Raw genomic sequence first — 26403 nt, 5'->3', positions numbered from 1 at the left:
TGTCAGCTAACAACTAACCCCGTTTTGATACAACCATGGCAATATTTCAACTAACACCTAAATCTCTTTTAATACATCCATGACAATATGTCAGTTAACACCTAACCCCGTTTTTATACAACCATGGCAATATTTCAACTAACACCTAACCCCGTTTTCATACAACCATGGCAATATGTCAGCTAACACCTAACCCCATTTTCATACAACCATGGCAATATGTCAGCTACCTCCTAACCCCGTTTTCATACAACCATGGCAATATGTCAGCTAACACCTAACCCCGTTTTCATACATCCATGACAATATGTCAGCTAACACCTAACCCCGTTTTGATACAACCATGGCAATATTTCAACTAACACCTAAATCTCTTTTAATACATCCATGACAATATGTCAGCTACCACCTAACCCCGTTTTAATACATCCAGGACAATATGTCAGCTACCACCCAACCCCGTTTTGATACAACCATGGCAATATGTCAGCTACCACCTAACCCCGTTTTAATACATCCAGGACAATATGTCAGCTACCACCTAACCCCGTTTTAATACATCCAGGACAATATGTCAGCTACCACCCAACCCCGTTTTGATACAACCATGGCAATATGTCAGCTAACACCTAACCCCGTTTTCATACAACCATGGCAATATGTCAGCTACCATCTAACCCCTTTTTTATACAACCATGGCAATATTTCAACTAACACCTAAACCTGTTTTAATACATCCATGACAATATGTTAGCTAACACCTAAACCTATTTTAATACATCCATGGCAATATGTTAGCTAACACCTAAACCTATTTTAATACATCCATGACAATATGTTAGCTAACACCTAAACCTATTTTAATACATCCATGACAATATGTCAGCTAACACCTAAACCTATTTTAATACATCCATGGCAATATGTTAGCCAACACCTAAACCTATTTTAATACATCCATGACAATATGTCAGCTAACACCTAAACCTATTTTAATACACCCATGGCAATATGTCAGCTAACACCTAAACCTATTTTAATACATCCATGACAATATGTCAGCTAACACCTAAACCTATTTTAATACATCCATGACAATATGTCAGCTAACAACCAGATCTGCTTTAGATCTCAACAGCGATGAGGTCCCTTCTACTTTATTTATTTATTATTATTATTATTATTATTATTATTATTATTTGTTTTACTCTTTAATAAATATAAATCTGATATCATCACTGTCTTGGCAGTGGTTCATGAGTACATATATGCACAACCATAGTTATTTCAGTGAGCTCGTATTCAGTACATTAAAGCAAAACAGTAACACCGTGGAATTAAAGAATGTTTAATCATAACGTATTTCCAATAGCTAAGGGTATGTTCTTAGTAATAAAATGTACACATATGTATTGACAGACAAGCGTAAACAGTAAACATTAAAAAGAAAGTTGTATTCAAAGTTATAGTCTGTTGATTAGAAACGAATTCCAATACTATTGTAACAGTACCTTCACTAATCCTGCCCTAATCTTGCCGACGAAACGAACGTTTTCTTTGCCGAAATCCACACATGTTTCCAACTTCTCTCCTTTCTTCTGGGAAGGGAGAAGTTACTTCTTTTTAAAATCCTACATTATGGCCTGAGTAATTGCAATACTATCACAACACTATTTTAACGATCGCGCTATTATCAAAACAGTCAAACTGACACAAGTAGCCACTCTTAGTACAGTCAGGAGACCTGCATACCACCGGCTATGCACAAGACAAGTCCAGCGGCTGCCTCCAAACCAAACGCATAACTCAACGCGGAAGACAATCCGAGTGAGTTCCTACTGACACCGAAAATGGCGACACCGATTAAGACAAGAATACCTACAATTAAACATGCCAATAATTTACATTAGTATGTTTTACCGGTGGTGATAATGATAGTGATCATGTCTCTAGTGATGATGAGGATGCATATGTATGTAGGCATGTAGGTATGTAGACATGTAGGTATGTAGGCATGTATGCATGTAGACATGTAGGTATGTAGGTATGTACGCATGTAGACGTAGGTATGTAGACATGTAGGTATATAGACATGTAGGCATGTATGCATGTAGGTATGTAGGCATGTAGGTATGTATACATGTAGGCATGTATGCATGTAGACATGTAGACATGTAGGTATGTAGTAGGTATGTAGACATGTAGGTATGTAGTAGGTATGTAGACATGTAGGTATGTAGACATGTAGGTATGTAAACATGTAAGTACACAATGTATGTAGGTATGTAGACATGTAGGTATGTAGGTATGTAGGTATGCATGTATGTATGTAGGTATGTATGTATGTATGTATGTATGTATGTATGTATGTATGTATGTATGTATGTATGTATGTATGTATGTATGTATGTATGTATGTATGTATGTATGCTTTGATTTAGGGGGGCTGGAGGGGTTGATTTGCCCGAAATTTTACACAGATAAAATTTGCCCGAATTTTCCCCACTGTTTTTCCCGAATCCCCCCCCCCCCCACCCCCGGGTCGTACGCCCATGTATGTATGTATGTATGTATGTATGTATGTATGTATGTATGTATGTACGTACGTATGCATGCATGTTACTAGCACTAGTACTACTACTACTACCAGGGGTGGCGTTAAGATACGTCCATGCGTCCATGAACGTATGGACAGCAGACTTGGACGCCTGCTCATCACCACGGGCAACGGGCAACTCTATTAACGTGCCCCTATCCACGAGGGTTCAAGCACGCCCTCCCCGGATTTAGCCTCGGACTTCGCCAGTGACCAACTCCGGGGCGGGAAGGGGGGGGGGGGGGGGGTAGGGGATAATTTTTAATAGTGTGGTATGACCACTTAAAAATTTTTAAAAAAAAGTAAAACAATTTGGGATCTACCATTACCTTGTGTCTTATGTTATATATTAAATATAATGGCACCAAAAAACCTAAATCATTCTATTCTTTTACTAAATAATTAGTAGGTGCATAATAAATAATTTTCCGATCTGGCAGTTCAAAAAAATAAATATTGTATAATTATTTTAATCAATTATTTTAATTATCAATTTTTTAAATTAGCCCTGGAGGATGAAGGATTCGCAAGGGGGGAACCCCGCGCCACTGTCAATCCGGCGCTCCAACAGGCGGGTGGCCCATTCCAGTCAGTCCGGATTTCCACGGGGGGGGGGGGGGGGGCGGCGTTCCGGGAGGTGGGGAGGCCTCCTAACAGGCATCCCTATCGGCCCAAACCGCCAACGCCCTATCGCACCCGAAAAGCACCCTACCACGGCGTCCCCCCCCCCCCCCCCCCCCCCCCCCCCCCAGGTTATTCATACAACACAGGTGGGCCGTACTTAGAATGAAATGAATGATATGTGATGATGAATGTGAAAAAAGCCCGCGAGCCGCCGTCCGGCCGCGTCACTTATACGGATGACAAATGTCATTGCTATATAAACCTCGGTGTCACCCAAGAAAACACTCATTCGTTAAGTGGGTGGCGCCGAGTACCGGTTAAGGTTTTTTTGTTTGTATATATACAATAGTGACCGATCAAATTAATACCGTTTAAAACCTGTTTGATTAAAAAATAAGAGCATGTAAATTAAAATAATACTAAGTTAAAATGCTAAAAGGAAAGTTTAACTACTAATTAATACATTTATTATAACAATTAATTAAAATATAATCAATATACCATATATAATTAAAAACTAAAACACATTCACACCCCAGCCATATATTCCGCCTGTGGCGGGCGGCACAGACAGCTCATCACCACGAATGATAATAAAACCGTCGCAGTTTATATTCCATTAGTTCATCATCACCACGTGCTAAGTGATCTGGACGCATGGAATCAGTTAGACAAGTAAAACAATCCGTCACTCATAATCCCGCCATGATCTCCGCTATCGTTCAAGCTATAAATAATAAACCTATTGTAACAAAAAAAAAAAGAGTGAAAATCACTTGTTTCTGCTGATCGTCTGGTGGAATTGTGGGAATAGCAAGACGAGTCTATATTTTGAAAGGTATACAGGGCGCTTCGATTGATTACGATATATTATCTCAGGCCGATCTCAATGTACGTCACAATCAATGGGGTTTCCGTAACCAGATAACGGCCTACGTCACTAACACTGGAGCTGTGTTAACAATAACAGTCGACGTGTACCTTACTACAGTGGAAAGATGAAGTGTAACTACGTCAATATGCCACTATGCGTCTGAACACTGATATAGTTTAGGAATTGTGTGGATTTGTTTAATTATGTATTTAAATCATTAACATGCCTATTGACATTAAAGTCTACAAAATGACGTCATTATGACGTAGATTGGCCACACCGATATTGAGCAATTGGAAATCCTGTAACTTCTGTCGAAACAGAACAGTGTAGCTATACAGTTTATTAACTTGTTTGAATATTCCTTTAAGCGGAAAGATTTTCCCTTGCAAACAAAACAATCTAAATTAGATATGCATCACTAATTGTTTATTTTGTTAGCAAATAACTAAACTATAACAACATAATATAAACACGATAATCAAGAGAGTAACACGCATGACACCCCTATTTGGAAATTGGACTTGCCCGACATCAGACCTAGAAACAATCATGGCCGCCAAAGCTGTTCGCTTCGAACGATCCAAAACGCAATATTTAAGATCATTAAACAATAAATAACGAACTCGTACAAGACGTGGATATAAAAGTTGTTATTTTTTCTAATTTGTAATGGTACCAGGACTAATGGGCATGTTATATATTCTCTTTTTTTATTGAGAGAAAACACCGAAAAGTTGCTTCTAGTCAAACTATAGTAATGATGCACCTGTGTGCCAGTCATATATCCATTTCCGGGAAAAACCATTACCACACTCCCAGGTCATTACTCAGACATTTTGAGTACTGACTTCCATGCAGGTGTGAAGGGACCTGGAGCGAGGTTCGTTTGCTGAGTTAGGATATACCGTAGGTTGCTGGATCGAATCCCAGTTCAGACAGTACATTTTCTAACGTTATTAAGATGGCATTACTTCTTTGTTCAGTAAACCACTAGTATTTTACTTGAGTCCAGTAAGTGTTACTTTTATTCTCTCTTTTTTTTTCATGCCAACTGGTCCATGATGGAATCAATATTGTTGACTGCACAACTGTTAAATACAACTGATGTTGTCCGTCTTGACCGAAGCTATGGAACGTGTTCTTAAGCTGTTATTTCCGAGAAAAAAAAATGGACTCATGGATTTTGAGAATGGACTCGTGGAAACGAGCCAATTCAGAAGCAAATGAGTCCACTGGGAAAAAATGGACTTAATGCTATACCTGACTACTACTGCTACTACTACTACTACCGCTACCACTACTACCACTATCACTACTACTACCACTATCACTACTACTACCACTTCCATCACTACTACTACCGCTACCACTAATATCTCCACCACTACTACCACTATCACTACTACTACCACTTCCATCACTACTACTACCGCTACCACTAATACCACCACCACTACTACCACTATCACTACTACTACCACTTCCATCACTACTACTACCACTACTGCTGTTGCTGCTACTACTACTTCTGCTGCTGCTGCTACTAATACCATCACTACTGCTATCACTATCAGTACCACTACCACTACTACTACTACTACCACCACCACCACCACTACTACTGCTGCTACTACTAGTGCTATCACTACTACTTCTGCTGCTGCTGCTGCTGCTACTACTACTACTACTGCTACTACTACTACTACTATTGCTGCTACTACTACTACTACTACTGCTAATGCTACTACTACTAGTGCTACTACTACTGCTGCTGCTACTACTGCTGCTGCTACTACTACTGCTATTACTACTACTACTGCCACTACTACTACTACTACTACCTGCACAAATGCTACAGCCACCCGCCACCTTTAGTTTCATCGATCGACACACGTTTAGAATAGTAAAGAGGACTGCCAGGCCGGTCATGATCAATCCCAAACTCGCCATAGCTTGAGACGCCTTCATCGAGTCTGTTACTGCGAAAAAGAACATTCATTACATTAATAATTATAATTGTAAATACCACTGCGAGCGTGTAACAAAAAAACTAAATGTTCTACCCCAGTAACTGTTGTCACCGATAACGGGTAAAATAGGGTTTTTTGTTTTTTTTTCAATGAGAAATATTCTTCATTGGTGTAACGAACTATACTTATTGGACGATTTGGCATTTACAAACCAAATGCCATGTCGGTTCTAAAGAGTTTGCGGTTACGTCTCTCTGTTTTCACTGTTAAATTTGTAATAATATGTTATTTTAATGCAATTCATTATATAGTTTTGAAAAAAAAAAGATATATAAATTAGATTTTTGAAAAAATGAATGTTCTAAGAACGTTATTAAAATACAAAGTTAAAACAATACACAGAACAGGCTGTTTACATTTTCGTATATCGAAAATAGAAGGCTTTTGGAGAAAACAAATAGCTTGGTAATAAATACAATAACACACTGGATACCATGTATTATAAAATTTATATCATTTGTGAACTAATTTTCATTTGTCACTCGTTAAAACTCGTGGAAAGTGAACATTATATAATTCGGGACATACATTGAATAATAACTGGAAACTCGTTTATTATCATATATATATATATATATATATATATATATATATCATATAATATCTTACATTTTCAGTGCAATCAAAGTATGTGATATTTTTCAGATCACATACTTTAAGAATTTGATAACTTTGCAAATTAGATGTAAATTAGTCGAGGTCTCGGCACTAGGTTTATTGACATTTAAGCAAACGTACTTGGGTGAAACATTTCAATGGCAATGACACCGCGCCACATATTCTTACGTCATTTGAATATCTAGTAATGGCGGACTGGAATTAAAGTTGCGTTGTATTAAACTTGAACTTATATGATAAAGAGATTATTACCTTCGTGTATTTCTGTATCGTCAATATCATATATTAGGAATAAAAATAATGTATTATGCTCGCCAGAGGCTCGCATAATATAATTTTTATTCCTAATATATGATATTGACAATACCGAAAAACTCTGGTAATAACCTCTATATATCACTGAACATATTCAAAATCTCACATACTTAGTTACGTGTTCACTCGAATGGCGTTATGTCCCTAGCCAAGAGGGTCAGCTAAATGAAACTAATTTTTTCAGACGAAGAAAGGTGACATGTAATATATACTGTAACGCAAACCAGTTGTTTTCCCATTTTATTTATTACACTCGCTTAAAGTTGTATCCTAACTGGCCGCGAGCGACGCGAGCGATGCGAGCGGTTATTTTAGAAATCATTGATTTCTATTGCTGCATCCTAACCGCACGCATGCGACGCGACATATAAATCTTTCGCGTCGCACGCGAGCGATTAGGATGTAACAATTGAAATCAATGATTTCTAAAATAATCGCTCGCGTCCCGAGCAAAACGACACCAGTTATATCCTAACCAGAACCGACCATAACGACAGTCTTCTTTTTAAAATTGTTATCAACAGTTAAAACCGCCAAGTAAAAGTTGTTTGATTAGTTAATATATAGAGAATACTAAACGAGTCCCCGTGAGAGACCGTTTATATTACAACGAGTGTGTTTTCGATCGTACATCACGAGCGGAAGCGAGTGATGTACGATCGACAACACACGAGTTGTAATATAAACGGTCTCTCACGAGAACGAGTATAGTATTCTATTTATTACAACGCGCAACATTATTAATTTGAGTCGCCAAATATATTTTTTGTCTCTCACTAAACAGGACACTGAACGTAAACAAAACAGCGGAGTGATTCAGAGCGCATAACCCTTCTTTGCCTATGCACTCTTTTTATACTATTAAAGTATTTATGCTTTCGCAATGTCATAGAGTCCCTCCATCCAAAAAATAAAAATAATTAAAACAAATAACACACACTAGTAGTAAACAGCTGTAAATTGTAAAGCATGTGTATAATAAAAAGCAAACAAATACACAGGAATTGAAATAATTAGTTTTGAATTTGAATGACGTCAGTATTCCAATGACGTCACTTTGCATCTCCTTACAATAACTATAAATTGGGTACATGACGTTTCCGTTTTAAGAATGCTGGAAAAATTTCAGTGCAAAATTGCTATTGATTTTTTTTTTTTTGTTAACAACACACCTGAATGTGTTTGAAGAAAATCTTGTGATTAAAACATTGTACCTTTTACTAAATATGGCTTTCAAGTGACATTACGGTAAGATATGCTACATTTATTATGTACAAAGCCAAAACAAGGGTGCGAAAAGTGATCGGAGGTCATGACCTCTCAAAAAGCATATCTCACATTGTGGGATATGAAAAATCTCTCACGGGTATCTCCGTCACCGCGGTGTAATAAATGTTTGTTGTTCGATAGATAACTACTTTAACGTGCTCATATAGCACTAGGGTTTCCAACACGCCCATCCAGAGTCCGACCTCCGATAGGATCGGTGGCCCGACTCAGGATGTGGGGTGAGTAGAGTTGAAAATGGGCAGAATTTTAAAAATAGCAATTAGTAAAAAAGTTAATAAAAAAAACCCAAAAAACAAACAAACAAAAACAACAACGACCCAACAACAACTAAATAAACAGTTACAAGCCAAAAATAAAAATAATTGACTGCTCGGCTGAATATTTCTATAATTTGGAGCATTTTAAAAGGACAGTCCAAAAATAAATAAGAGAAAGAAGAGAGGATCGGACTATTTAATAATATTTTAAAAAAAGAAAGTAATTTCGACATAACATTTTTAACGAAGGTCTAAAAGTTTAAAGTCCGATCTATATGTCCACGTGAGTGGCCTCGTTAAGGCCGTTTTGGGTTATAGGGACGAGATGGGTTGCATCACGTCAAGAAAACCCCTAGATTGACAGGCATTAGATGTTGAAGGTGTAGTGCTGTGCTGAAATACAGATCTTGAGAAACCGGATCCGTCTGAACGAGATAGAGAATCAGACTAGGGTATAGTCCAGTCGTCGTGGGTTGGTACAGTGGTGCGAACGGGCCCGACTCCGGAGGATACGAGATGGTATCACTACAAAGCAAAGTAAAGTCTAAAAAAGAGTAGTAGGGGCCGACCCCGCTTCCTATTTCTCCTTAGAGTGGGGCGATCAATCTTCCAGTGCTGCTAGGACGGGCTCGGACATGTAGAGACTAAACGCGAACAACCGTGGCGTTCAGCAGAATGGCCGTCATACGAGACAAGAAAAAACAGGTCGACATAATCAATCGGAGAAATGACGTGGAGGCATGGAATTTCGCTAAAAAAGAATCCAACCTGGTGGTGCAGGCTGTCGAAACGAGAAGCGGTCCAGCGTTCAATCAGTTCCAATGGCCGCATACATCCCAGTAGAAAACTTCATTTCGCTGACAAAAACAACGAAATGAAGGATCCCCAATTGTGCACAAGCGAAACAAATACGTCTTACCGCGTCGAGCTTTAGACTGGGAATGTTGTCGCTGGAGTCGCGCGACAAAAACAATTGAAACAATTCCTACCGGTATTTTGTCGCGCGCTCGACTACATGAATCTGTCGCGCTGTACGCGTGCGGTTAGGATACAGCAATTGGAATCAATGGTTTCTAAACAAAATTGCAAGGGTCCGGTTAAGCTGTATCCTAACCGGCCTCGATCGACTCGAGCGATTATTTACAAATTATTGATTTCAACTGCTGCATCCTAACCGCTCGCGTGCGACGCGACATATAAATCTGTTTGGTCGCGCGCGTGCAATTAGGATGCGGCAATGGAAATCAATGATTTCTAAAATAATCGCTCGCGGCCGGTTAGGATACAGCTTAAGGATGCAGATTCAATGAAATGTTTCATAGGAATATATGGAAAACATAATGATGAAATAAACGAGTCAATTATAAACGAAAAACCAGTCTACCCCCACAAGCTAAAACAACTTCTTAAAGACAAAACGGGATGTAGAGAAATATATAAATTGTTATGCTACACAAAAACCATTCCAAAGTCTCAATTAAAATATAAAAATAAAGGTTTTTGTTATTCACCAGCAGAATGGAATATATTTTACAATATACCATTTAAACGCGTTAGAGATACAACTTTACGTTGGTTTCAATATAAAATTCTACACAGATTTCTCGCTACTAGCACATTTCTATATACAATACATTATATTAATTCAAATAAATGTACTTTTTGTAATCGTATGCCAGAGACAATTGAACATTTATTTTATGAGTGTTGCTATGTTAAAGAATTTTGGAAAGATATTACAAACTGGATATTCAATACTATAGAAGAGTGCATAATTATAGATAAACATATTGCCATTTTGGGTCTGCTTGAAAAAACAAATACATATGCAATAAATTGGTTAATTATTAACATAAAATATTATATTTATTCCATGAAAATACAAAAACAAAAATTAAACTTCTCTGCCTTAAAAACTATAATTAAAGAAAAGTTGGAAACTGAAAAAATGTATCTTATATAAAAATGGTAATTATGAAGATTTCAAGACAATATGGGAGCAGTGGTATAATTTATTTCAAACATCATAAAAATTTATTAAATCTATCAAATATTGAGATATATCTATTTCTAAAATACCTTCTTCGCGCTTTATACTCCTTCACACATCTTTTTATAATACTTTCTTGTATCAATACTAATTCCGTACATAACATCTCCTTTTTCATTTCTTTTTCCTTCTTGGACCCAGAAAATAATAATTAAAAAACAAAAATTAATAAAAAAAAACAAACAAACAAAATATCAACAACAACAATATACAGGGATTTTATCTATTCGTGTGTATATATTTTGCCATTTATATGTATGTATATAAAACTGTGTATATCAAATGAAATTTAAAAAATATTGTGAGACAGTGAGCTCAGGGCCTTTTTATATTCTGGGGACAATAAAATTAACAAAAAAAAAAAAAAAAAAAAAAAAGGATGCAGATTTAGGATACAGCTTTAGAATGCAGCTTCACATTGCGCAATATTTATACCACGCTACCGATATGCGGTCTCGTCGTATCATATTCTTGCGCACTATGAACAAAAACAAAAAAATGTTATGTAGTTTTCTATATGCATTTAATTACAACTTTAGCACATTTAAAAAAACCGGCTGATTATTATTTATTTTTTTATCTCAAGAGATTGTCCTGAAATTTCTCCCACTGTATATAAGTCTTTTGGAGACTGTTTGTAACGGGTAAACATACATTTTCCTCTCGAATTCGTTAGTGACAATAATTAAACAAAATGGCACATACACACACAACAACCAGACACATACTCATAAGAACAAAACAAATAGAAAGAAAGAAAAAAATAAGACAAAACCTAAAAAAAATACACAAACATATAAACAAACAAATAAAAGAAAATAAACAAACTAAAAAACAGACAAAAACGTACGATGGTAAACGTACTACAATAATGACAAATATTATATAGGGCACACAATCAGAGACACCCACCCACACGCATACAGACACACACAAACATATACACAATCAGAGACGCCCACCCACACGCATGCACACACACACAAACACATACACAATCAGAGACACCCACCCACACGCATGCAGACACACACAGACACATACACAATCAGAGACACCCACCCACACGCATGCAGACATACACAAACACATACACAATCAGAGGCACTCACCCACACGCATGCAGACACACACAAACACATACACAATCAGAGACACCCATCGTCACGCATGCAGACACACACAGACACATACACAATCAGAGACACCCACCCACACGCATGCAGACACACACAAACACATACACAATCAGAGACACCCACCCACACGCATGCACACACACACAAACATATATACAATCAGAGACACCCGCCCTCACGCATGCAGACACACACAAACACATACACAATCAGAGACACCCACCCACACGCATGCAGACACACACAAACACATACACAATCAGAGACACCCACCCACACGCATGTAGACACACACAAACACACACACACACACACACAGAGAGAGAGAGAGAGAGAGAGAGAGAGAGAGAGAGAGAGCGAGAGAGAGAGAGAGAGAGAGAGACACACACACACACAGACAGACATAGGCAGAGACACACACAGACACAATTACACACATACGCAGACACACACACGCACACGCACACAGAGAGACAAACACATACACGCAGACACATAAGCAGACACACACACATACGCACACACGCAGACACACACACATAAACACACACATACGCAGAGACACACACACGCACATAGTGGTAAACACATACATGCAGACACATACGCACACATGCACATACACACAAACACACACATACACACACGCACACAGAGAGACAAACACATACACGCAGAGACACATGCGCACACAGACACATACACATACACACACAGACATATACACGCACACGCACAAACAAACACGCACACACACACACACACACACACACACTGAATCTAGCCAAGGAGGAGCGGGAAATGGAGGCACCTCAGCACATTGTTATTTACCGTTATTGTTGCTATAGAAATAGAAAAAAGTCCCCGGCACTACAGCTGTATGATTTAATTTCATTTCAACTTATTTTCGTGCTTATATCCAATTAAGGTTCAGGCACGCTGTATTGGACACATACCTCAGGTATTTGTGTTGTCTGTCCAGGAGAGTGAGTTAGTTTGTTAGTAGTTAGTGAGAGAAGAGGGTGTAGTGGTCTTACACCTACCCATTGAGTCGTAAAAACTCGCTCTAGGTGAGAGCCGGTACCGAGCTGCGAACTCTGTACCTACCAGTCTTATGTCCAATTACTTAACCACGACGCCACCGAGGTCGGTACAGCTTTATTGATATTAGTCTTGTTCTGTTCCTTTGTTTGTTTGGTCCATTCTTTGTTTCTTTGTTGTTCTTCTTATTACCATCAACATTGATTTGGTGTTATTATTAGTATATTATTTACCGGCCTCGGTGGCTTCGTGTAGACCATCGGTCTACAGGCTGGTAGGTACTGGGTTCGTATCCCAGTCGAGGCATGGGATTTTTAATCCAGATACCAACTCCAAACCCTGAGTGAGTGCTCCGCAAGGCTCAGTGGGTAGGTGTAAACCACTTGCACCGACCAGTGATCCATAACTGGTTCAACAAAAGCCATGGTTTGTGTTATCCTGCCTGTGGGAAGCGCAAATAAAAGATCCCTTGCTGCTAATCGGAAAGAGTAGCCCATGTAGTGGCGACAGCGGGTTTCCTCTCAAAATCTGTGTGGTCCTTAACCATATGTCTGACACCATATAACCGTAAAATAAAATGTGTTGAGTGCGTCGTTAAATAAAACATTTCTTTCTTCTTCTTTTTTATTAGTATATTATTACTATGTTCATCATCATTATTATTATTATTATTATTATTATTATTATCATTATCATCATTGTAATGATTTAGAAATATATATATTGTTGTTATAATTATTGTTATTATTATTATTATTGTTATTGTTGTTGCTATTGGTATTGTTATTGCTATTGTTATTGTTTTATTATTGCTATTGTTGTTTTTGTTGTCATTGTTGCTATTGCTATTTTTAATTGTTATTTCTATTACTATTGCTATTGTTATTATTGTTGAGAGTCAAGGTACATGTATATATTCTTGCACATACCTATATCAGCAGAAAGATCTAAGGATATAGACTGACAGCTGACACTCTCAGTCAGTCTACTACAGAATTGCCACAACCCGTAGTAAACGACCGGGGTGATAATCCACCAGGGTGTGAACATGGCTGTGGCGTGGAACAACGCTCCTACGAACACGAACACATTCCCTGCCGTTGTTCTCGAACACGCCATGGTGCTTTCTTCTACTCTGAAGGGAAATAAAGCAAACAGAAATCAGGTCAGGTTATGTCAAAGGGTTTAACGTGCACATTCAGAAAAAGCTGATGTAGGGCACGCCTGTCATGGGCGCAGGTGTCGGCTCCTCCGTCCAGGACAGTGAAAGTGAGACAAAAAACAACAACAACTTCCAACTGAACACACATATATAAGGTGTTTACCACCAAATGAAATCCCATAAACGACAATAGTAGCATACGTGGCTAAAACTCTGCAGCGTATCAATCGAAATATACACCATTGCGTATACATAATATCACCCGTCATCAATCATTTCAGGCATAACGGATAACGTCTATGACTACTCTAGTTGCGCACCAAAAACAAAACAAAATTGTTATGCTATTTTTAGTTTGGCCCCGCATAATGGTAGTTGATTCATTGACACTAGTTCAAATTAAATTACCGGAATTTACTGGCCAGACGAACCAACAATCTATGACAAAAAACATTCACATTTATCACCAATTAAAGGACTTGTGATATTAACTGCTCTATGAAAAGTTAGGTGCACCTCAAATTTTGACCAGACGGATGTTATATGGTTTAATACTACTTTAGTTAAAGCTGCGTCAACGGCGAATAAAAAACAATAAATTCAATCAATGAAATGAAATTTATTGAACATTATTCCCCATGTTCTATACTTTACTCCGCAAACATAATAAAGTATTGTATAATATACATATATAAGTATGGACTAACAAATATAATGAAAGCCGCAAAGTAAAGAACCGGTTGATATTTTCCATATTAAAAAATACTCGTGACGAATCTCTCTCTCTGTCTCTGTCTCTCTCTCTCTGTCTCTCTCTCTCTCTCTCTCTCTCTCTCTCTCTCTCTCTATATATATATATATATATATATATATATATATATATATATATATATATATATATATATATATATATATACATATATATATATTTAAGTAATACTTTGTTAGGCCATGCAATAGGTCAGTGGCATGTGACAATATGCCTTTAAAACGTAAATCTTTCACCGTCAGCAGCTCATTATTTTGATATGACATAAACAAGTCACAGCACTTCTCTCAACAGGCAACACAGTGGGCCTTTTCATTGGCGCTATAGTTGTGGATTTGATAAGGGCTTCCACCAAATTCAGCACGGATGTTGATCGTCCTGAGCTTTATAGTTCCATGGCATCATATACATGATTTATAGCTGCAATATTAGCACAGTTCAGTTTTGACTGAGGTCTTTCTGGTGTTTCAGATAACTGACGTAAACAGTCAGCTATAACATTCGTACTGGTTGGTGGAAATTCATGTTCACCCATGTCAGAAGAAAATGTATGGAACTGAACAATGTAACTGTTATACAATGTTAACGATGGCGGAGCTAAACACAACCTCTATGCATTAATGTTTTCTACTAGAGATTGCTCACAGATCAGGGCCGTACCCTGATCAAAATCATGGGGGGTGGGGTGGGGGGGGGGGGTGGGGGCACTATTTTTTTTTTTATAAACAATGAATGAAATACTATACAAATTAAACTCTAAGATGTGTATGCTATTTTCTGGAGTACAAAATAGAGAAACAGTGAGATTCTCGGGGGGGGGGGGGGGGATCTGCCTCCGCCCACTCCCGACCCCCGACCCCGGTGGGTACGGCCCTGCAGATACTCATCTGGGCCCCGTTCCACGAAGCGATCTTAGCCCTACTATCGCCGTAAATACCTACCATCGTGACCTTAATGTTTTTTTCCTACGATCGCTAGCCCGTTCCACGACGCGGCGTAGCTTACTATCGTCGTAAATTACTGTGAAAATTTACAATAGGTACGTGGCAGTTGTAAGCCACTAACGTAGATGTCAAATGGCAGTTAGATGATGACAGGGGCGTAGGCTAGGGGGGTTCGGGACACAAACTGACAAAGTTACTTCATGGATGTCCGATATCAATAAATACATCCATGATGTTCCGAAAAGTCGGTAACCAATTTATTATTTAACGAATTCGCACTTCTTCGCAAAGAATATATTAATCATTAAAGGGGTACTTACGACTACCGTACGGTTCCTTTTGGAACGGCTGTAAAGTTTACAGTGCCAGTTGTAAAGCTCACCTTAAAGGGACATTCCTGAGTTTGCTGCAATTTTAAAGACGCTATCGACTAACAGAGACTTTTTAACGATTGTAATTACATATCAAATATATTTTTCTGCATAAAATATTAGTGGCTGTATATTAAACGTGTTTCTGATCGTTCTAATATTTGTACTAGGTTAAATTTCATTTTATTTCCTAAAGTATATATTTTCGTACGTACGAAATTATTTGAAGACAAAATCCAGTTTGGGCTTCTTACAAATATTAAGGCGACCAGAAACATATTGCATATACAGACACTGATATTCGAAACAAGAAACAATATTTAATATGTAAGTTTAATCGTAGAAATATTTTATTAGTCGGAAACTTCTTACAATGCAGCAAACTCAGGAATGTTCCTTTAAGTCACTACAATGAACCTTAGCTACAATGCTTTCGTGGACCGTGGCCCAGGCATACCATTCCACCGTGGGTTTTGTAAAAGCTCTGCTTGTTTCCAAGTACTTATTACTGTCTTCTTGAAGTTTGGAAGTTTGATCGGCGAACAAACTGCGGCTTTTGAAAAAATATATTATTACTCGGTACCAAGTTTGAGCTTTCCACAACGCTACTGGGGCGGGACGTAGCCTAGTGGTAAAGCGATCGCTTGATGCTCGGTCGGTTTGGGATCAATCCCCGTCAGTAGGCCCATTGGGCTATTTCTCGCTACAGCCAGTGCACCCCACGACTGGTACATCAAAGGTCGTGGTATGTGCTATCCTGTCTATGGGATGATGCATATAAAAGATCCCTTGCTGCTAATCGAAAAGAGTAGCCCATGAAGTGGCGACAGCGGGTTTCCTCCCTCAGAATATGTGGTCCTTAACCAGTGTTCGAGATTTAAAAATTTGGGCAGTATCCCAGGTGGATACTAACATTTCAAAATCTGGTATCCCACCTGACAATTTAGTATCCCACTTAAATGAAATTCATAAATAACATCGTAACAAACTTGGACGACACTGTTCTCGTTCCCAGTCTATTGCAAAGCCGCAATTGCCATCGCGGAATTTGTGAAATTCGCAATCAAACGGAATCGGCAGAAATATTTGCTGCATCTATTTTTGAGTAATACTGACATAAATTAATATTTAGCAGTAATCTACAAGTGTTTCTGACATTACTTATGATAAACCTACCTATAACAATTTTCTGTAGATGTGGAATCAATATCTCAAGTAAAATTTGAAGGGAGGAAACATCCAACAAAAACAAATAGCGACTTAGCAGTTCTCAGTCCATTGCTGCGCCGCTATTGCTCCAGTGTAGTATTAGACTGGGTACACATTGGGGGAGATAGTGTTACGGCATAGCATTAGAATGGGCACAAGCTCGAAAATACTGTTACTTAACTTCACCAGTAAATGACGACTTTCAATGTTTCAGCGAAAAATAAAAACGCAGGATTAAAAATGAATGAATGAATGAATGAATGAATGAATGTTTAACGACACCCCAGCACGAAAAATACATCGGCTATTGGGTGTCAAACCAGGATTAAAAAAGCCAGCGACATTATATGGTATCCCGATGGGATACGGGGTTATTGAAGTCTGGTATCCAAAATTAAATTCTGGTATCCCTGGGATATCGGGATACCGTTAATCTCGAACACTGCCGTAACCATATGTCTGACGCCATATAAACCGTAAATAAAACGTGTTGAGTGCTTCGTTAAATAACAACATTCCCTTCCAGTTATAGTGACCTTTTTATTTTGGTAAGCAAAAGTCTACAAGCCGACCGTAATTATAATTTCCGTGGTAACACTGCTTTTGTAGTTCTCACATACTGTCCAATTAAACGAGCTAATGTCCTGTCTCGATTGAACGGCTCGCATAACGCACGACGAATATCGACTTTAATTTTTCGTATACGGGACTTGGATACTCTAAGAATTAAGAATCATCAGAAGTGTCTATTACAAAACATTAAACAAAATATATTTTACATTTTCTGGAAACCTAACAACTTTAAAGGCATATTGTCACAGAGCACTGGCCTATTATATTGCCTAACAAAGTATTACTTAAAATATATATATATTTGATTTGTTCCTAAATGTACTTAATTCAACCATCTATGTAACCACCATACTCCACTTATTAATGATATTTTGTACAAATAATTGAATTATGGCTATGGTCCATAATTCAAAAGCTAACATTGCTGAGAGGGTTGACATGGATTACACTCCATCATGGTGTAGTTAAAGTGATGCAATAGCTAGATTTGGTCTGTAAAAAATAATGTAATTTTTATTTATTATTCATTTTTGGAGAAATAAGGTCCTTAAATCTGTGACATGTATGCCTATAGGTAGTACTAAACCAAATAACTTCCGGCTGGGTCAAAGTTCGAGGTGCACCCAACTTTTAATAGAGAAGTGAACACCACAAGTCCTGTGATTGGTTATAAATGTGAGTGTGTTGGTTGTAAAAAAAAATAGTTTCATCTGGGCTAAAACAATATGCAATTTTATTTCATCTAGTGGCCGTTTTACTTTTTACAACCATTTAGGTTCAAGTGTAATAGATTACGTTCTTGAACACAAAGATAACGTGGATACAATTTCTGAACTGCATGTGTGCGATTTTAATGAGTGGTCAGATCATGCACCTATAGCGTTTACTATGAACTGTAAACAACTTCATGACTGCGGTCCTATTGTTGATGACGTATCAGTTTCTACATCTTACGTATGGAGCGCTGACAAATTAGAGGAAATGAAGCGAAAACTGTATGAGAAATCCAGCGACATGCATGAGTGTATTGACAACATGCAGTCATCCGAAACGTCTGTCAGCGAAGGGCTTGTGGACTTTACATCTCTAATTAATGACATTTTTGAGCCATACTGTTTGAAAACATCCAAGCTGTTCCATAGTCATACACACGTGAAATCTGTTCACACTAATAAGCCATGGTTTGATGATAGATGCAGAACATTACACAATGGTTATCGAAATTCTTTGCATGTTTTTAATACTGAACGTAATGTAAACAATAGGCAAGCTTTAGTTTTAGCTAAACGTATATACAAGACTTATGAGCGTAGAGTTAAAAGAAATTACTTGAGATTTGAAGGCAATAGGATTGGTTTCCTAAGAAAATGTAATCCTCGGCAGTTCTTTAGTTTATTTAAAAAGCGCAAACGTGAACCGAAAACAGATTTATCTCTGGATGATTTTTTAAAACATTTTAAAGATTTAGCCAGTAACACAGACGACCATCCAGATGCTGCAGAAGAACACGACGAGGGCACTTACGCAGAGCTCGATTGCCCAATCACTGAAGAAGAGGTTCACACAGTAATACGACATTTAAAATCACGAAAATCACCAGGAAAAGACCATTTACTTAATGAATATTTTATTACGTTCCAAGATGTATTTGTTCCTTTTTTGACTCGAATTTTTAATGTTATATTTGATAGTGGGATATTTCCTTCAAGTTGGTCGGAAGGTATTGTAATTCCTCTATATAAGAAAGGTAACGTAAATGATACAAATAATTACAGAGGTATTACACTTGTCAGCTCTCTGGAAAAAGTTTTCACTGCAATTTTAAATAATAGATTGTTAAAGTGGTCAGACGAAAACGATGTTATTACAGATGCCCAGTTTGGTTTTAAACCAGGCTACGGCACAACTGATGCGATTTTTGCACTCCATGCTGTTATTATGAAAATGTTGGTGAGTAAAAAGAAATTGTATTGCTGTTTTGTAGACTATAGAAAAGCGTTTGATAGTGTAAATCGATGTAAATTATTATTTAAGTTAGCACGTTCCGGTATTACCGGCAAACTCTATAATATTATAAAATCGATGTATGACGGTTTGAAGACATGTGTTAAGTATCAGTCTCAGTTTTCAGACTATTTTAATGTAATACTGGACTAATGCAAGGTGAAGCGTTATCACCATTTTTGTTTTCTATGTATATTAATGATTTTGAAAATGAGCTAATTAGTGGCTTATGTGAGCCAATGTATTTACACGATATTTCGTTGTTTCTTGTAATGTATGCTGATGACACTGTTCTTTTATCAGAGACAGTAGAAGGTCTTCAGAAGATGCTTGATGTGCTCTATGCATATAGTACAAAATGGAACATCAGTGTTAATATAGATAAAACAAAAATTGTTGTATTCAGAAATAGAGGTAAAATAACTGTTAAAGAATCATGGATATATGACGATGACCTAATTGAAATTGTTGATTGTTTTAATTACCTTGGATTGACATTGAATTTTAATGGAAAGTTTACTATATCACAAAGGGTAATTGCTTCACAGGGCAGAAAATGTATGAATCACATTTCAAGAATATGTAATAATCTATGCCTTAATAAGGACACGAAGTTACACGTTTTCGATACCTATGTTTCTAGTGTTTTAAATTATGGATGCGAAATATGGGGTTTTCATCCTGCTCATGATATTGAATATGTACATATGGATTTTTGTAAACGAATTTTGAATGTTAAGAAATGCACCACAAATGTAGTTGTTTTGACAGAACTTGGAAGAGTTCCTTTAAGTATTATGCGAAAAATTAGAATAGTTAAATATTGGTTGAAATTACTACAAACCAGAAATTGTATCTTAAAATCGTTATATGAAGATATGTTAGAACACATGAATCCCTCTAATTGGCTATACCAGGTAAGATATTTACTACTATCAATAGGTTTCGGAGATGTTTGGTGTAGTCAGCATGTAGATAGTGCTAACTCATTTTTAAAATGTTTAGAAATACGTCTAACGGACGAGTTTATACAAGAGAAAGATCCTACAATAGACAAATCTCCAAAATGTACATTATATAAACTGCTGATAGACACTTTTTGTTTACAATATTATCTTAGAATATCAATTCCTGAATGTTATGCCACGCTTATTACAAAATTTCGTGTATCTTCCCATCAATTGCTCATTGAACAAGGAAGATATTATGGTATAGAAAGATCTGAAAGAAAATGTAAATTGTGCAATAAGGACGATATAGAAGACGAATATCATTTTATGCTGATATGTCCATTGTATACAGGTTTACGAATTACTTACATAAAAAAATATTATTGGTTCAAACCATCTATGTTTAAAATTGTACAATTATTATCAGTTCAAAACAGAAAAGAACTATGTAATCTCGGTAAATTTCTCAAACATGCAACCTTTTTACGTTCTAAGCATATATAACTGTCCATCCTCCAATTACACAATCACCCATTGTTTATATTACCTGTTTGTATCATTGTTTATTGAATGTATATGTATATGCCTATGAGCCGTAAGGCTTAAAGCTAATAAACTATACTATACTATACCACTGTGTCAAGTAGCCTTGTGCTTGGAACATGTATGGGGTACATTTAAACATAGACGCTACCCGTTATCTCAGAAATGAGCAGCTTGACACCCACTTTTTTGTGATTCACTTTAAGGGTGAGGGGCGGTAGTATTTATATCCGTGGCGTCTATGTCGATTGATACGTTGCAGGTAGGAGTTTTAGCCACATATGTTACTATTGTCGTCTATGGAATTTGATTTGGTAGTATACACCCTATAGCACATATTCAGTGCATAATAAAAAATATTATGATTTTGTGATTTTATTTAATTAAATTATACTGGTTGATTAATTAGCCGTCACTGGACCACACAAGTTCACAATGACCTTGACCGTGACACTAATCACTGTACATGGCTCTGAATGGAGTTTGAATCAAAGTTAGCACTGAGGAAAAGTTGGTTTTGGCCTATAATTTATACTGTAAATATTTCAATAATTTCTTTTTACATGGTATTTGACTTGCCATATACAACTGCTCTTAAATATGGTGTTATATATAGGCAACCTGAATTAAGAGTTTAATACCAATTTATTTGTATATTAAAAATAACATGTGTCAATAGTGGGTTAATGTCTTTAGTTTCCATTAACATAGTTAATTTTTCAGGTATGAAATTCTGAAAACTCAAATTTGTAAAGAACTTGATTTTTATTGTCATTTTGACATATTTATAGGGTGCTAAGTTATATTTTAGACAAATTTGTAGTTTTATGCAAAATTTAAAATAAATTTAAAGAAAAACTTCACCAAAGACATAATTAAATTTGTTGTCACTATTGTGCCTTCTGTTCTTAGTTATACATCGCAATAAGCTTGTTAAACATACCTTTAGATCTCCAGATCAAATATTTTTTTTTTTATAATCACTTAGTTTGCTCTCATGAAGACCATTTTAGGTTTATACTGGATTCAGAACCATATCTTTTTAGATTTGATTATCTGCCTTGGAGTAAGTTGATAATTTATTTTATTGTTAAAGTTGTATTACCCAATGTTACTAGCTAAATAAAATGCTTGATTACTGATTGCAGGAATACATCCAATATACATATTGTATTGATCTGGATTAGAAAATAATGCAATAAAATAGATGTTCGGGTAATTGTGTCATTTAAAAATAGTTTTTTTTCAGTAATTAATCAAAAATAAATGTGTGAAAGCTGGATGATCATTCCAGATATCACAAATATTAAAAGCTCCAACTACTGTAGGCTAGAAATAAAATATAGTCAGGAATATGGGTGGCTCCCAATGGTTTTGATGGTTCATTATGAAAATCAGCATGGCCGATGGATTTGAAATTCCCACACCTGGTAACTTGAAGACGGCCACATCCTGCATACAGGATTTCCTCCCAACACTAATGTCCAGGACATTAAGTTATTACTTCATACAGGTACAGTCATGTTTGTGTTTCTTTCCTCAGACAGTGTATTTTTTTAATACTGAATATTTCTTTGATGTACCTGTTTCAGGTCTCCTAATCTAGGGGTCAGTCAAGTGCATGTGTTTTTAATGGAATACTTTAAAGGAGTAGAGGTACTCTGACTATCTTTGTTGTCTCTACATATATACCTGAGTACACACACCCAACTGACAGTAAATATCTTCAGGAGTTTTATTTTAAAACATTTTGTTGTTTAATATGACATATTGCATTTGTACAAAACTGTATACAATATATATGCCTTATGAGGTGTACATTATATTAGGTTGCACTGTAGAAACAACAGTTTCAGTGAGGCTGTCACTTTATGTCAGAATACACCTGATCCTGGTTGTCATAAAAACACATAGCTGGACACTTTTTGAAAAATGTATGTTATCAGTATAGGTAGTACTAAACCAAATAACTTCCGGCTGGGTCAAAGTTCGAGGTGCACCCAACTTTTGATAGAGAAGTGAACACCACAAGTCCTGTGATTGGTTATAAATGTGAGTGTGTTGGTTGTAAAAAAAATGAGTTTCATCTGGGCTAAAAAAGTATGCAATTTTATTTCATCTAGTACCACTGTGTCAAGTAGCCTTGTGCTTGGAACATGTATGGGGTACCTGTAAAAAAAAGTACTCAAATTTTGTGCGGAACTAAGGTAGTCATAGACGCTACCCGTTATCTCAGAAATGAGCAGCTTGACACCCACTTTTTTGTGATTCACTTTAAGGGTGAGGGTGGTAGTATTTATATCCGTGGCGTCTATGTCGATTGATACGTTGCAGGTAGGAGTTTTAGCCATATATGTTACTATTGTCGTCTATGGAATTTGATTTGGTAGTATACACCCTTTAATGTTTCTCACACTAGCTTAAAATGACAGTCAATTGTCACAGTTCAGGGGCGTAGGCTGGGTGGTTCGGGTGGTTCGGACGACCCCCCCCCCCCCCCCCCCCCCCCCCCACACACACACACACCGGCTGAAGCAAATGGTCCGCTTTCAGAACTAAAACATACAGGTGTATACATTTGGAGTTTCTGGTGGTGCAAAAACAAAATAGAAAAGGTCCACTTGGTTCATATTCGACCCCCCCCCCCCCCCCCCCCCCCCAGGTCCAGCTCACGCTACGCCCCTGCAGGTGCACACACGTTTATATCATCTACATATGTAAACGTAAAACCTTCTCCCGTAAGTATCCTACGACTGGTCGTAATATTTTACAAACAAAATAAGGGTTTGGCTGTAAACCAAAAGGAGGAACATTCCATACATAGTAAACATGTTCCCAGCAAAAACCAATAGGGCCTATATCTTTACTCTTTTTTTATCAGCACTCGTTAATAAAAGTATAAAAAGCCTCGGCAAGCCTCGGGCGTCATAGTTTTATCAACTCGTGCTGATAAATTATATCCCAAATTACTTGGGGAGTATCCTCTATGTAATCCATTTAGGGGGCCCATTGACATGAGGTGGAATGCCAAGGGAACTTGTGGGGGGGGGGGGGGGGGTTGGAGGGAGATCGTAATTTTTTTGTTTAATTAATCAATGGCGGATCAGGGGGGGGGGATTTTTTTTTTTTTTTTTTTTTTTTTTTTGTATTCATTCCAAACATATACTGTTACTTCCAATTTTTTTTTGAGGAAGATGCAAATAAAGTCATTCCGTTAGTGAAAATCATCTGCTCCGCCCTGTTGTCAATCAGGTGTAGGCCTACAAATTGAACCGAGAATGGCTTACATCGGTAAGGACAAAATTAAATCGTTTTGTATATGCACTGTATTTTGTTGTGAATCAGGAAAACGGCATTTAGTTTTTTTTTTATTATTAACTTCATGGAATTATTAACTAGGAATTAGATCTTCGGAAATCAGTGAAATACGGCTGTAAAATGTCCAGAATGCCGAAACTTCGGGGGTGGGTGGGTGGGGGGTGGGGGGTGGGGGTGGGGGGTTGGGGGGTGGGGGGTCAGCCCCCAACGGTTAACTCCACCCCAATCCAGCCACACACACCCTTATTATTTTCTAGATCCGCCACTGATTAATATATAGTAAAATTATAACTAAAAAATTAGAACGGGGTGGGGGGGGAGGCTGGGGCGCCCTTAGATCCGCCTCTGATAATCAGTATGGACATGTAGGCCTATATGAAAAAACCCATCGTTCAAGTTAATAGTTGCAAGTCAGGGCCGTAGCTAGGATTTTTTGTTTGGGGGGAGGCGGGGTGTGTGGCGTGGGGGGCAACTCAGTAGTTAATAGTCTAAAACTCCTTTTCTTTAAGTTTCTTTTATGCTTTCCGAATTTTGTCGGACTGGGGGGGGAGACTACCCCTCCCCCCTTGCCCCCATGCTAGCTACGGCCCTGCAAGTTTATCATTGTTCTTCACAACCTGAGATAAAACACTAATGTTCTCATATTGAAACATATTTTGGCACATAAGAATAAGAATAAGAATAAGAATAATTTATTTGCATAACACCCGAATATGGGCGGAGCAAAAATAACAATATAATATACATTTATCTGCAGTAACAGTAACATAAATATACATTAATTACATGAAGCCTTATTACTAGTGATATTAATATTTAGGTAAAAGCAAATATTGTCAGAAGTGTAGAGCCATAAAAAACCATCAACTATGGCATATGACAGTCGAGATATGAACTGTCCGTTTAAAATTTCTGCAATCTTTTCTGTGATAAATGTGTATTGTTTATTTGTAAGAACGTGAGTTTTTAAGATAAATGTTACCTGATTCTTCCTTAAATGTAATTTTAATGCAGTCTTTATTCCAATGTGACACGCACTTAGACACCAGTAATGTTTACAATGAATTAAAATGTTTTGTGAAAATGACGTCATCTTATGGAATGTAGACTTCCTGACGTCACTGGTAAAAATAACATTCGAAGATTTCCAGTTTAATACAACACTAACCCTATTATGTTTGACGTAACAGGGCGACCTAAATACCGTAATGGAAATATTTTTCCGGAATTTTATATTTTAATTGTTGAGCACGCGAACGATCTTTTCAAAACAATAACTTAAAGCACGTGAAAACAACGTTTTCATTTTGTTTAAATTTAACCAGCGCGAAAAATGTCATCTTTGACATATATTTGCAAAATAATAATATCGTCAACGTCCCTAACTGCGTTATGCTTCAAATTCCGTTCACTTTGTTTTCTCGTGCACGGTTCGCGCAATCAACATCAAATATGTCGTCATCGGCATGTCGTTCATTTATGAGGTTTTTCTTCACAGTTCAGGAACATTTGTATAAACAATAAAGTTGAGAAAAGTAAGTATCTAAATACAAAACTTTACAAACCCCTAAAACCATTAATTTTACTAAGTCGTTTTTGTTTATTCCTTAAAATTACCGATATTGGGTCCACATGACTCGTAAAAATTGACTTAGTATGGAGAAATATGAATTAACATTCGATGCGTGTCACATGACCTCACACGTGCCAGATCAACAAGACC

At 37.2% G+C, this 26403-nt stretch overlaps 1 protein-coding gene across 2 annotated transcripts; it reads right to left on the bottom strand.

Moving 5' to 3' along the window:
- Window positions 1-1334: 1334 nt before the first annotated feature.
- Window positions 1335-25834, bottom strand: LOC121376785. Of its 2 annotated transcripts, none has more exons than XM_041504559.1 (4): window positions 25663-25825; window positions 13767-13972; window positions 5939-6076; window positions 1335-1878 (listed from the first exon to the last, which is right to left on the bottom strand). In XM_041504559.1, exons 2-4 carry the CDS (start codon window positions 13954-13956, stop codon window positions 1736-1738), a joined length of 471 nt encoding a protein of 156 aa, XP_041360493.1. In that variant the 5' UTR covers window positions 13957-13972; window positions 25663-25825; the 3' UTR covers window positions 1335-1735. The 2 variants fall into 2 exon arrangements, with proteins under 2 accessions (XP_041360493.1, XP_041360494.1); XM_041504560.1 differs by lacking the exon at window positions 1335-1878 and adding an exon at window positions 3808-3962 and having other exon boundaries at window positions 25663-25834.
- Between the last annotated feature and the right edge of the window lie 569 nt (window positions 25835-26403).

This window comes from Gigantopelta aegis, chromosome 7, assembly GCF_016097555.1.
Source record: "Gigantopelta aegis isolate Gae_Host chromosome 7, Gae_host_genome, whole genome shotgun sequence".
Lineage (NCBI taxonomy): Eukaryota > Metazoa > Mollusca > Gastropoda > Neomphalida > Peltospiridae > Gigantopelta > Gigantopelta aegis.
Note: the sequence above shows the minus strand (reverse complement) of the source record. Positions and strands in the feature narration are given on the sequence as shown.

Coding starts and splice junctions, on each gene's coding strand:
- LOC121376785 (XM_041504559.1), bottom strand. CDS start 13,956: ATGGCGTGTTCGAGAACAACGGCAGGGAATGTGTTCGTGTTCGTAGGA. Junction 6,077..13,766: donor AGATCTTTCTGCTGATATAG/GTATGTGCAAGA, acceptor TCTTTTTCGCAG/TAACAGACTCGATGAAGGCG. Junction 1,879..5,938: donor TGGCTGTAGCATTTGTGCAG/GTAGTAGTAGTA, acceptor GTTTAATTGTAG/GTATTCTTGTCTTAATCGGT.